At 45.6% G+C, this 14272-nt stretch overlaps 1 protein-coding gene, 1 long non-coding RNA gene and 1 pseudogene across 2 annotated transcripts; 1 reads left to right on the top strand and 2 right to left on the bottom strand.

Annotated features, from left to right (window-relative positions):
* Positions 1–14272, bottom strand: part of LOC147963871 (uncharacterized) — a 154675-nt pseudogene that overhangs the window by 125096 nt on the left and 15307 nt on the right.
* Positions 156–7871, top strand: LOC125516510 (uncharacterized). The gene is made up of 4 exons (XR_015609525.1): positions 156–557; positions 664–842; positions 6303–6418; positions 6498–7871. It is a non-coding gene; the product is annotated as an uncharacterized LOC125516510 (long non-coding RNA).
* On the bottom strand, positions 826–5319 carry LOC147963872 (wall-associated receptor kinase 5-like). The gene is made up of 3 exons (XM_087531292.1): positions 3432–5319; positions 2944–3093; positions 826–2547 (listed from the first exon to the last, which is right to left on the bottom strand). Exons 1-3 carry the CDS (start codon positions 4330–4332, stop codon positions 1379–1381), a joined length of 2220 nt encoding a protein of 739 aa, XP_087387418.1. The 5' UTR covers positions 4333–5319; the 3' UTR covers positions 826–1378.

The raw sequence follows: 14272 nt of genomic DNA, 5'->3' as shown, positions 1-14272 counted from the left end.
AGACTTATGATTGAGCCACCTTTTCTGTTCCTTTTCTTTGTCTAACTTTTGTTTCTATAGATAGAATCATCAGCTATAAGATTCCTCTCAACGTATTCTTCTATTTTCCACCGTGCGATGGGGATCCAACGGCTTTCGAAAAAGAACAGCTCCAAGATTCCCGTGCCGCAACTTTAAACCACACCGGCCTGGGCACTCTACGGCGGCGGCGGCGTGCGCCGCCGCATTCCGCCCCAACCCGGCGGGGTCCGTCCGCCTGCTCCGGCGAGGTCTGCCCACCTACTCTATCGACCTCCTCTTCAACCACCCGGACCTCCTCCCGCCGGCACCCCCCGCGGAAACGGCCTCCTCCGCCGCCTGCCTACAACGCCGATGCGTTTCTCCGGGCGCGCGCAGATGGGTGGGCCGGAGTGGCCCCAGCCACGGCCAACGGTCTCCGCGGACTCCCTCCCCTCCCCGCCCCGCGGCCAGGAACCCGCCGAGTTCGTCTTCGCCATTCGGTCTATTATTCCCCTTCTTCCAGTTCCGTTCAATTGGATCCCTGCGGTCATACTCAGGTTGCTGAACTTTATTTTGTTACATCATTCTACTTCTACATTTTTTCAAATAGACCACGTAATGGTTCTTCAGCCAGCATCCTAACAATTTTCTTTTGTTCATCAGGAGTTCAGGACGGGATCCCGTTCAGGACATCCATGCAGGGACTTGAACTCATGGACATGGCATCATCCTTATTACAAGAGATATCCCCGGCCGGCCGGCGGCTGTACGGTGACGCAAAGAAGCTCCCTGCCTCAGAAAACAAGCGAGGGTGTGTGTGTTAGACTTATGGCACAACTGAAGTATGTCTCTGCATTTTGTTATCCTATGTCTTTCTTATCTTATTATGTGTTTATAGAGGCCAAATGTAGGTTAGGGGCCTATAATACATCGTGTCCTGAAATATAATGGTGAAAATAAAAGAATTTAGCAAGTGATGTATGTATTCTCATGAAAAATGGAACATCCAACCAAGTGAGTGAGCCCAGCCCACACGACCGAGTAAATCAGTGAACTTTCCTGAAAAAGGAAAAGTAAATCACTTGACGTAATCGCACAGTTTCAATACCAAACTCGATCACATTTTCACACCCAGTCCTCCACTGATCTTCTAGTGATTTTGGAAACTTCTATAAAGCTCGCACAAGTTCAAATGGCTAGCACTGAATGTGTCCACATTTTGTACCACGATACATTTATTCTTGCTAAATTATGGTGTCTCTATGTAATACCCAAGGGTCCAAGAGAGTCTAACACTAAAATGCAACATACAGCTAAACGAGGAGAAGGTTAAATGAACAATGAAAGTGCCAAAGCATAAAATTCGCTGTGTTTTCGTTCACCTCATAAGGTAAAAACTGCTTGGATTTATGGGCATTCTTTCATCCTTCTCTGTGCACTCAGAGCTTTGTTCTGTTTCAATCAGACCGAGAAAGCTATCTCTCTCAGTATCACGCTGTATCCAAGGATGCCTCGAAAACTTCCTTAATCTGCTAAGCTCCTCAGATACCTCTTTCATCGAGGGCCTATTATCACTGCACATTTCCAAGCATTGCCTAGCTAGATCTGCTACCCCTACAATCAACTCCATATTCTCATGATCTTTTATTTGATTGTCGAGCATATTATCAAGATTGTTCCCCTTCATAGCCAGCAGGAAACTCGACGACAGGCTCCGGCATACCTCAGGACCTTCAAGTTTCAGTGGCTCCTCCCCTGTTAGGATCTCTAGAAGAACAACACCGAAGCTATAAACGTCGCTTTTGTCTGTCAAGCAACATGTCTGCATATATTCAGGGTCCAGATAACCACATGTCCCTTGAACCATTGTGACGAACTGGGCTTTGTCAATTGGTGCTATTATAGAAGCCCCAAAATCTGACACCTTTGCCATGTAATTCTCATCAAGAAGGATGTTAGAGGTTTTCACATCACCATGTAGAATTGGTGGGTTTGCGTAGGAATGTAAAAATGCAAGCCCCTCAGCTGCCTCATTGACGATCCTTAGAAGAGAACTGAAAGGGAGATGCGGTTTACTGTTCTTGCCGTGAATAAGATCAAACAATGTTCCTTTTGGGATGAACTCATATACTAGCATGGGGACTTCCACCTCAAGGCAACATCCCAATAGCTTGACTATGTTCTTGTGATTGATATGGGAAAGAATCAACATTTCTTTGCCAAATTCCTTCTTCTGCCTATCATCAACCAATGCACACCTTTTAATTGCCACTTCAGTGATATCCTTAATTATTCCCTTGTACACAGTGCCATTGCCTCCATGTCCAAGAATCTGGTTTTCGTCAAATTTATTTGTTGCTTGTTTCAGTTCTGCTTCAGTAAACACTGTAAATGAAAGTCCCTGATCTGATTTCATCTTCTCAAACAATAGCATCCCTCCGTGCTGCTGAAAATACTGTTTTTTGACATTCGCAAGCTTTCTTCTCTCAAATATTACACGTATGCAGAAGATGATAATCACTAGAATGACAACGCCAATGCTAATGCCTGTAGAAATCAACATGAAAGGTGTTTCTGTTAGTCAAATTGATCCCACAATGTACATACTAAAAAGCATAGAAAAAAATTGCTGTGGTAAAGTGGACTAAACGGTAGTGATGCAATATAATTATACCTTCTAAAAAAAATCACGGATGCTTGTTTCTGGATTCACTTTTTGAGTTTTTGTCAATTTTCCTCATTTCATTTATTTATTTTAAAGCTTCCTCGGATAGACTTGTTGCACGCCCAACACAAGGAGACACATCAACTATGTGCTTGCCTGGGCAGTGGTAGTTCTACTATTTGGGCCCTCTTTTGCTAAATGTCATTAATATCTTTACGTACTGTTGGCCATTGTTTTCTACACAAGAAAGCAAATGCTAAAAACATCTAGTGGTTTACCTATGATTAGGGTGATGTCTGGGTTACAAGATTTTGTTTCCATTACAAACTTTCTGCCTGGAGAACATGAACAATAATACCCTCCAATAGTGTTGTGGCATGTTGCAGACTTCGGGCATATACTTGAATTCTTCTCACATTCATTGACATCTGCAGCAACAAAGAACCAAATTATTTGGGGTCAAGTGATTGATTGAATAGTAATGCATGGAAAAATCGGCATATGTGTATTGACAAATACAAATTTCAAATGGCATAATGAGTGTAACGTTTGCCATTCTTCCACCAAAGTAAAGATAAATTACATTGTAGAGAGAAAAAATGAGGTAAATGTCCTAACTAGATCTAAACTATAGATGAAAAAAAAGGCAAAACAGATTGTAAACTCAAGTATTTCCAGGCATCAAAATCAGGACAGACAGCAAGTAATGATATTTCCCTTAACTATTACTCCTCATAAAACGATTGCACATGATCTAAAGGTGAACAGGGATCAAGTAAAGAAATGAACTTGCCTCTGCATCCGTCAAAGAGGTAAGGGTTCCCTTCATATCCGTCGGTGCAGTTGCATAGATACCCTTGGCCGTTAGTCGAGTTCACACACGTGCTGTTCCTGCTATGGCACGCGTAAGAAGGCATGTCTCTGGCCACTTCACAAGTTGCATTTCCGACCACCCAGTCCAGCACCAGTGGCTTCCGCCCATCGTCAGTATCATTGAACCTTGTAGTGGTTATGAAGTTCGAGCTGAAACTAAATGTCTCTGTCTCCACCATGGCGGCGTAGCTACATGGGTTGAAAAGCGTACTGTTGGAATTATTGTAAACATCATAAAATGTGAACATATAGCCCCTTAGACCCTTTGGTATATCATTTTGGCAGCAGCCTGCGCCAACACAAGAACCGTTTGTCAGTGCTGCCGGGCTCTCACACACTGCTGCGCATGCTGTCGTATACTTTGCACTGCTTCCCAAGTTGTTGATGTATGCGAGCGTGTTGCATCCAATAACTATGAGCTTGTTGTGTAGATAGGAGAAGCGGTACGGGCTTCGTGAGAAGTCAAGGGACCAAGCTTTCTGTACCATTGATCTTGTACTTGTATTGTAGCAGTATGTCGAGATGTCGGATAAAACTCGGACTTGACCGAGGGGCACTGAGATGCTTAGAACCTCCACATTCCGAATGAACAAGAATGGCTTGTAGATTCCATTAGCAGTCCTCCTGCAGATGATCTCAAAGTCTCTAATAGCACAGCCAGTACCAATACCAATACCAAACGGATAAGGGATGTCGACATCACCACATTGTGTTTTGCATCCGGGGCCAGACTGCGCTGATGTAGAGGCTAGGTGCAACATGACTGCGACAACTAGCAGTGGCAGGAAAGCCATGTTAATTGTCTGAAACTGGAGTTGCCCAGAAGATTCTGCTGCAGAGCACTACAGGAAAAGAGGGAAAAAATAGTGAGCAAACCAATGGCCATTCAATTCAACTCTAAAAGTTGTAGGCGACACTTCCTGTGTACTCTTCGTTTCTATGTTGTCGAAATATACCTGAAAGTTTTAGCATGGTTGAAGAATTTTAACAATGCTTTGTAAATGTCAAGCTGCTATAATCTTGTAGATGAAATGCTGTGAAAATTTCTGTTGAGCTTGCAATCTTAATATATAAATGACAGAAAAATATATCTCTACTCCTAATGGAGCAGTTGGTAGTCTCGCTTCCAGGTTTTTTTTCGTCCCACCACTTTCGTCCGGTTTTTTTTTCGTAGGTTAACCGTCGTAGATTTTTTTCGTCGCCTCTCCCACTTCATCGGTTTATTTTCACTTCACCCTCTCACACAACGAAAAAAATGAACGGATCAGAACTTTCCATACTGACGCAAATTATTTAGTAATGTCTTTATGTAAAAGAATCAATCACAATCAATCTCTAAAGATCAAATCTAAATTAATTAATCTTCATAACGTTTGTTTCCTTCCGAATCACGTCCATAACTTTCCTTCCTTGTTTGGGCAGAAACTGTTTGGTAGCAGAGATTAGGAAGCTTCCTATGAGTGTAGTAATAGGAAGTATTCTTTTTCTTGATGATTCGTTTCCATGCATGATGATAGTAAATTAGGCCAACATTCACCACTATTTATCAACGTCATCAATCGTATCCATTCCTACCAGTTTTAAGGAAATCTGCTCGCTATGTCTTTTTTAAGGGGATCCGCTCGCTAAGTCGTCGTCCCACGTTATTTTCACAAGCAATTCCCCTAAAAAAAGGCGTGGGTATTGATAGTTGAACGCTCGCTAGGTTTTCCGCCTGTCCCATCCTCGCGCTGTGCCGCCGCCACCCGCCGAATTTCCAGCCGCCCGAACCCGTTAACTTCGCCAGCCATCGGGTCGACTGCCCCCGCCCCAAACCCCCATCCCCGAGCACTAGCTATCGCCGCGTTGCCGCCCCAAGCTCCACGCCACCGGGAACGAATCAAGCGCCGTCCTGACACCGCCGTCGCCGGCCCAGCACCTCCAGCCTTGCATGGACAGATTCAATGTGCAGTCTCCCTTGCTGTCTCACCTTCTGCCAGCGCATGCAGCGGCGGGGTTGGACGTGTGCGTGCTTGCTAGCTTGCTCTCCGTGCGTACGTACTTGCTCTGCGTGCGTCGCACCGGCCAATGCGCATGATGCGTGTGTGCCTGCTTTTCTGTATGTGTATGCCAGCGTCATGCGTGTGTGCGTTGCTGTGTGTGTATGATATAGATGGCCCGAGTGTGTGCATGCTGTGCTCTGCTCTCTGCTGATCTATGTGTTGGTGCTCCTGCTATATGTTCATGCCATACAAATGAAATTTCTGTTAATCTTCTGACATGTTGAGTTAGTTCTCTGTGTCTTCTGAGGGGGTGAATGCAAAGCAGTCTATTAAGCCAGGCACTATTGCTGAGCTAAATTGACAAAAAAATATTGGTAGCCATAGTTGTAGTTTAAGTAGTAGCGAGTTGTTTGATATGTATAAAGAGCCCGTTGCAACTGAGCCCGTTGCTAAATTGACAAAAAAGATCGCCAGTGTCACTTGATATGTATGAAAATATTAAATGTATTATTAACATGATTAATATTGAACTCTTAAAGTTAATGTGGCCCCGTTGCAACGCACGGGCGTTCTTCTAGTTAATACTAGAAGGCCTTTTCATCTTTTGTTTGACTGTCTGCATGTCTAGATTCGAATTATGCAAGAAATTGCTTCTCGCCTTTGGATTTCTGGCACTGAATACACATGCATGCCTTGTGCAAATATGAAGACCGTGTTTCCGAGTTGTAAGTTTTTGGTTGTTTGCACAGTTAAACAGTCCAGTTTTTACTTCTTAAATACAGATAATCCTTGGCCGGAAGATTTTGCTGCTGTCCAGGCCATCTTGAAGACGTTTGGTGATGCATCCAGGCCGAGAACTAAGATGTGAAGAGTGTGGTTTATCCTACTTCCTGTGATGGTATCGATTTATCTCATATGCTGTGTGATTTTGGTGGAGTGCAAGCTTACTGGCCATGGGTATCTGGGTTTGCCTGTAGGGTTCGGAAAGCCGAGCTACAGCCAGCTGTGCTTGACTAGGCTACCGGCAAGCTCTCGCCATGTAAAGAGCGACATCTCAACAGGACTGGAAGACTGGTGCTAACTGGACGGTGAGCCGGTGACTGCAACTGCTACCTATTTCCTAACCACCTTGTGAATTGGAAGCGAGTGTGCGCGCCAAAGATGTTCAGTCGAGCCGTTGGGCTGTGGCGGGAATGGTTCAGGTGGGTTGATGAGAAGAGATAGACAGCTCTTTTCCTGCCGCACCCCCATCTCCCTTGGGAATGGCAGCTTGGCCATTCTCAGGAAGGACCATTGATTGGACGGGGATGCTCTTTTTTTGGTGCCGGAAATCTTGAGGCTGGCACGGTACAGAAGTTGTCGGTTAAGGATACGAGGGTTGCAGCGGATCAGTTCGAAGGTGCGGCTGGGCCAATTCATGCTAATTTGAGTGGCGTGCCGCACAACGGCGTTTGCCGCCTGTGTGATCAGGAGCAAGACAGCGCTGCCCATCTGACACGGAGGTGCTGTTACGCGAAGGAGGCGCGTCATTGATTTCAGAATTCCAACGCTAGAGTGTGCTCAATTCTTTGTCGGAATTGACAATCCGGATATGGTGAAGGAGGATTTGCTTGGACGGCGGCTCGCCGAGGCAAGAAGAAGAAAATCTGTAATCAAATACTCCTAGGTAGTGGTAATTTCGAACAAAAAGTACGTGCGGTCTGCGGATGTAGTTGGGTTATGTAAGGAGGATTTGCCCAACTGAAGCGGATCGCGGTGTGCAACAGCCCTGCTCATGATCATGAACTCATCCTGAATCAGTGGCCGTGTTCTGCACCCGTCCGTGACTCTTTTTTCCCCTCCATCCAAAGAAAAAGGAGTAGGGCCATTTTTGTACTGTCCTTTTCAGAAGGTAGACTTGGCCAAACTCCTCCATTCGCTAGCTTGTTTTGTTCGCCGGGCGGCCAGATGGCAAAAGCTCCCCTGACTTATGTCCATGGAAGTTTGGAAGCAGGTAAACCAGGCAGCAGGATCCAGCTTCCATTTGACTGAATCAACAAAATTAGTTGTGCCAATACTCTTCTTGCCGGCGAATTGGCAGCATACACTGCCCATGGAAATAATTAGGACTTGTATAATGGCTGGGGTGTGGTGCGCAGTGTGCTCGTCTGCCGTCGACGACACTTGTAAAATGTAGAGGTAGCCACCACTCCAAACACATATAGTACTACTTACACATCATGAACAAGGGACTCCGAACAAATTGGATTGATCTATTCATGATTCTACAATATTGTAATTAAAGTCCTATTTCTGAATATTTAGAAAAGGACAATGTAAGAAAAATCACATCGCCAGTGACCTTGTTTCCAAGTGCGTGCGTTGACTTGATGAAACCCGGCTTACCAATACATTTTTTCTACAGTATGGCTTACCAAAAGATTGTATACAATATTGTAGAATTTGAAGAAACATACTAAATGTTTTTATAACAAACATGTACATGTGAACTATATAAAATATAATATGTTATTAATGCATTTTTTGGGAGAGAGGCGTTTTGGAGGCCGAGCTCCATGGAGGCCTTTATTTTTGAAAAATTCAAATTCAAACTTATGTGGTTCAAAAAATATATGCATGTATGTAAGGATGTAACCCACATGTGTGTAAAAATTCATGACAAAATACCTCGAGTTGCGATCTGTACAAAAAAGACAAATTCATGGTCTAGAAGGATGAATGGTATCATGTGTTAAGTAGCCCCAGATTTGTCTTTTTTGCACAGCCCTCATTTCAATGTATTTTGAACCGAAAATTTACACATATGTGTGTTATGTCTTCATGTATATCTGTATTTTTTTTACAATTTTTTGAAATATAAAAAATATGAATTTCGATGAAATTTCAAATTTGTATTTGGAGGCCGAGCTCCGAAAGGGATTTCCCATTTTTTGGGCCACACAAAAGCATATGGTGGATGCAAATTGGACCTACTATTTGGTGGGTCGACAATTTTTTTTGTAGCTCAAATAAAATATTTTTTCATAAAAGTTTAAAGAATATATAACACACCTACAAGATGTACTTTTGAATTTCCCTCCAAAAAATACACGTGCCTTTACCCATCGTGGGCTTCAGTGTCCAGCCCAGTTTTTGGATCTCGACATCATTTCACTAAGCCTAGTTTTGGCCCTTAATTTCTCAAGTTGGATGGAGCCTACCTCATCCCGCATCACATTCTTCTCTTCTAAAAAAAAAGCATCCCAAGTTGTATCACCGAGTAGGGCGAGACAAAAAGGCCTGTTAGTGGCGCACCTATTTTAATCATTAATGGCGCACTATAGGTGCGCCACTATTACCACGTCACTAGTAACAAATACTAATGGCGCGCCATTAGTATACCAGAAAATAGTGGCGCACCTGGCAGTGCGTCATTACTATGTCTAACAGTGCGTTATTATTATGCCTCTTAGGGGGCCATATTTACCTTCACGTATGCCCCACAGTGCGCCATTACTATGCCCCATAATGCGCCACTGGTATTTAGCCCTGATGCGCCACTAATGCTCAACAAGGTGTGCCACTACTATGAATATTAGGATTTTTTTGCTTTTCTGATATTTGCACAGGTTACAAAATATATTACATCACATAATATAGACATCACAACATATAAACAGCAGATTTATCGAATACAATAGAAGATTAGTCTCCGAATGCAATTCATCATATTAGTCTCCGAATTCAAAATACCGAACAAAGTTAGAACATTACAAGTCTCGAGACCGCGAGTAGCGAGTTTGTCTTCACATTACAAGTCGATATCTAAACTACCATCACATAGAAGAGGTCATGATGAGCATCATCGCGATGAAACTGGTCTTCATCCGGTTCCTCCTCCGCTCCCTCCTCTCTCCTGCTAGATAGTGCGTGTATCTAGCTTCCGCCTCCGCCCTAGTGGTGTACCCTTTATAACCGTTACCGCTGAAACGGTGAACCTGTCTCCGATACTCCGCCCAGTCGTCGTAGACTCCGGGAACCTTACCCTTGTACATGACATACGACGGCATCTCTATGCACTAGAAAAATAAAACGTTAGTAGCAATTCACAGACAATACATAGGCAATATATAAGTATGCAACAAAAGGATCGAAAGAGAAAAACAACACATTAATAGCATGATTCATGGTCCTACTAATAAATAGCATCGATTACATATAAGTTGAACGACTGTCCAAACCAAAGAGACATACAAGTTCATTAAAGTTTAATTACAACATGAGCTAATCGATATTTCAGAACTACATAGTATCATTACTTTCGACTCGACTCAGGGACCGGAGCGTGGATGAAGCCACCGTCTTTCATGATGGTCATGAAATCGCGATCGTTGTCAGCCGGCATTTGTAGCGTTGTTTCTATTTCACTGTTGGATGGTTGATATTTGAGGTAGAACTGCCCCGAGGTACGAAGGACATCATGATGGATGATTTCCGCAAACTCCGACTGGATGCAAAAGAATTCTTGTCTGATGTTCGCGTCCTGGATTGCCGACAAGCTTGCGGCCCAATCTTTGAGATTATTTGGTAGCAGAAGGTGATTGGTCCCGTACGATCGCCCGCATGTGACGGAGGGCGTAGTAGGCATCCTTCTGACCGGCAGGCGACTGCTTGACGCAGGAGAACGTCGTTATGTGGGTGAACACGTGCTTTCCGTACCTACAAATTGGCCTCCTGAAGGTGTCTCCAGATTTGGTGTAGCCGGGGAGAGCATCATCAAAAACTTTCTTAACATTTTTGTAGTCTTTCTTCGACTGACGGTCTGAGTCGAAATACGTGGCCATGGAATATTTCGGGCTTAAGAGGATGAGTGTGCAATGTGTGTAACTGCACAAAACACGGAATGTTAGAAAAAAAAAGAACGATCGAAATCTAAGAAATCATATGTTACGGGGCGGTGAGTGGATGACTTACTCGGGAAAGTAAGGCACGAGGAAGTTAGCCTTATCTGGGTTCGCCAGAATGACGCCTTCGAGGTATGAACTCGTGACTTGCCGGTCCCCAGCGCTGCCCAAGATCTTGGCACGCATGTAGAAGGGGTCGACTATCACGATGTCCGGGGTCTTGTCTCTAATGATCCGCATCTCCATACTGAGCGAAAATAGCCGAATGAAGGTGTAGTGCAGCGGATGAAGGTTAAACATAGCGAAGATGTCATCAAACCGCAGGACGATCATACCCCCGATGGTGCTATCGACAAAGCCCTTGCCCTCTGGCACCTTGGCCACGAAAATGTCACAGCCCTAGAGTTTGTTTGCAATTAGTTTCATAATCATCCATGCATCATCTCTATATTTGTTTGAAATTTGAAATGGGGATGACAAAACCTAGCACCAAATGAAATGCAATTAGGATCAAAATAAAAATATTTTCAATGAACCTGATTTGCCCTTCAAAAATGTTCATCATCTTTGCCTTGGTCTGGAACCTCTGACAAAAATGGTGCACACTTTTCTAGGTCATCATAAGGTCACTGGATTAAATCATATGTTATTTGCATTTGGACATTTTAAATGCTATAAAATATTTTAAATGTCCAAATAATCATAAACTTAAGTGTTTACTGTTGGATATATTCCAAACAGTGGGCTTGAGAAAGTTTCATGATTTTTGATTGTGCCTAAGTATTTTTAATAAAGCCCTGAAACTACAGAAGAAATAGAAAAACAGAACATAATTAGAAAAGCAGAGGAAGACAAAAACCTTACCTAGCGGCCCAGTAGGCCGGCCCAGCCCACCAGGGGCAGAGGCGTCTTCCACCTCGCGCCAGTCGAACGCAGAGCGTGTGCCCGACACGCGCGCGCCCGTAGCTCGCCACCTCCTGCTTGCCGCCGACCGCCTGGAGTTGGCTAAGGGCGCCACGCAACCCCTCCGGCTCTCTCTCACTCTCCCCGTGCTCCTCCTCCCCTCTGTCTCTCTCTCTCACGCGCATGGCCGAACGCCACCGTCGCCGCCGCTCGCCGTAGCCACAGCCACCGTCCACCCCTCGTCCTGTCGATGCGTCCAGAAGAACCGTCGTCCACTCCTGCATCGTCTACGCCAACCCGTTCAACCGCGGGAGCTCTGCAACATCGTCTTCGAGCTCATCTTCACCGCGCCCGCCGGAGATCGTTCTCGCCGCCCCGCTCGCTCCGACGCCTCCCCCGAGCTACTGACCTGCTCATCGACTCCGCCGTGAGCTCCTCTACCTAACCCCCTACTTCCCGTGCTCGATTACGCCGCGTAGCCACCGCCCCCTTCGAGCCCGAGCGCTCCTCGCCGCCGGCCATGTCGCCGTCGTGGCTACGGCCGTGCAAGCACGCGTCCGAGTGCACCACCGCATTCAGTGCGTCCCCAGGAGCCTAACGCACGCACTCCCTCGCCCTGCCGTGCACCGTAGCCCTCTTTCCCTCTCCGCCCGAACTCCGCCGCCGCCGCGAGCTCAGTTCCGGCGAGCTCCGGCCACCCTGTGACCCGCTGCTGCCTCTGCTCGATGCAGCCGAGCGAGGGCTCCCCTCTGGTGCCCTCAGCACACCCAGCCACCGCCCCTAGCGCCATTTCGGCGAACTTCCGGCGCGTTCCTAGTCGCCGCCGACGTAACTCCGGTGAGCTGATGTGGCTTCATTAGTTTAGCGCTAACCCCTGCCAATTAGGCCTCAACAGACGCTGACAGTAGGCCCCACAGTGGGTCAAAGCCCAGTTAGCGTCGGGTTTGACCCGAGGTTAACCTCTGTTTGACCCTTGAGTCACTGACATGCGGGCCTCGCCCGGCTAACCCAGTTAGTTAGAGCTAAACTTAATTAAGTTAGTTTAGTTAGTCACTGACCAGTGGGCCCAGTGTTGTTTAGTTAGTCTAGTTAACCCAAATAGTTAACTGTGAGACTGACTAGTGGGGCCCAGCCATCAGGTTTGACCTGGGTTAGGCGCTGTTGACCAGCTGACGTCACAGTGACGCAGTGCTGACGCAATAACTCATTTTCTGGATTTATTCTTTTCAAAAAATTCCAGAAAATAGTGTAAACTTCTAAAAATCATAGAAATTCAACCGTAACTCCAAATGAAATAAGTTATATCTGAAAAATTATCAGAAAAATTCAAGGAATCTGTTTATGCCGTTTTCATGCATATTTGAGCAAGTTAACATTGCTGTTTAGGACAAACTAATTAAATGGCATTTAAGAAAGCACATATGGAGTTTGAATTTGAACCTAGTGTTCAAACCAACTCCATTTAACTTGTTGCTAGTTGCATTAGGCCAATCAACAGCATATTGCCATGTCACATTCATGCATCATATTGTTGCATTGCATTGATTGTGTCCTTCCCTGTTTGCCGGTAACCGTCCCCTCTCAGACGACGATGTTTCCGACGACGTGATCGATGACACCGATAAAAAACTATATTATCTTCAGAAGTGCCAGGCAAGCAAAACCCCCTTGTTCATTCCGATACAATCCCACTTTCTCGCTCCTGCTCTCTTTTACTGCATTAGGACAACAACGATTCAACTGTTACATGCTGCGGTAGTTGAACCCCTTTCCTCTGCATGACCTGTCATTGCCACAGTAAATAGATGAAACCCACTAGCATGAGTAGGAGTTGTTTGAGCCCTGATGTGCCTACTCATTCATGTTTGTTTGTCATGCCTGCTACTGCTTAGAGTTGAGTTAGGTCTGATTCATCGGGGATGAATCGGAGGTGTGTAAACATGTCCTACTGTTGAGAGCTAAGTGTGTGAACACGATTTGCTAAAGGTAGCGGTGAGAGGCCATGTAGGAGTACATGGTGGGTTGTCTCATTGATGCCGTCCTCAGGAACTGAGTTCTGTGTTTGTGATCCATGAAACAGTTACTGCTACGCATTGGGCCCGAAACCAATGGACCCTCTCGGCTTCTTGATCACCCTTGTCCTCTGTCCAGGAGTTGCAACTGGTTTCTGGTGTTTATAGGATATGTGTTGGCGGCCGTGCGTAGCGCTGACCCTAGGGGTGGGCTATGATGCGGTAGATACACCATGGCCGGGCATGCCGGGTGCCCGTTTGGTTTCTCGGAACCCTGTACACATCGTCCGGGGCCGTATGTGGAAACCTCGGCCTGACTCCCTGTGGATGGAACCTGGGTAGGCGATAAAACTGGACTAGAGACTTGAGTGTTTAGGTAGGCCGTGGCCGACACCCTCGTTGGGCTTCCGCTTGAAGGTTGCCGAGTACATGTCGTGTGAACGACGGTAAGTGGTGAGAGCGTGTGTGAAGAAGTACACCCCTGCAGGGTTAACATCATCTATTCGAATAGCCGTGTCCGCGGTAATGGACTTCTCGGTTGCCTATAACAATTCCTAGACAAGTGAAAGTGGATACTCTAAAACTCGCAAGATAAACGTGAGTGCTATGGATGGCGTTCTCGTAGGGAGACGAGAGCGGATCCATAGTGGTGTATTGATATGGTGAATATGTGGACTCGTGTGCACCACCTCAAAGAGTTGCTTGCAGTCGTAGTTCAGGTTAGCCACTGAGTCAACGCTGGCTTGCTGCAGTTAAACTCCACTACCCCTTTGTTGATACCGGTGCATATGTAGTTAGTTCTGATATAAGTCTTGCTGGGTACATTTGTACTCACGTTTGCCTATTCTATGTTTTTGCAGAGAGACGTCAGTCTCTCTAGTAGTTCCGTGTGGACTTCGACGTTTAGCTTGATACCTCAGCTACGATCTTGTGCCCTCGGCAGGATCTGGTAGA

The sequence above is a fragment of the Triticum urartu genome, chromosome 6A (genome assembly GCF_056163025.1).
Source record: "Triticum urartu cultivar PI428250 chromosome 6A, HENAU_Tu73, whole genome shotgun sequence".
Taxonomy (NCBI): domain Eukaryota; kingdom Viridiplantae; phylum Streptophyta; class Magnoliopsida; order Poales; family Poaceae; genus Triticum; species Triticum urartu.
The sequence above is the reverse complement of the archived record's forward strand: the minus strand, read 5'-3'. Positions and strand labels throughout refer to the sequence as shown.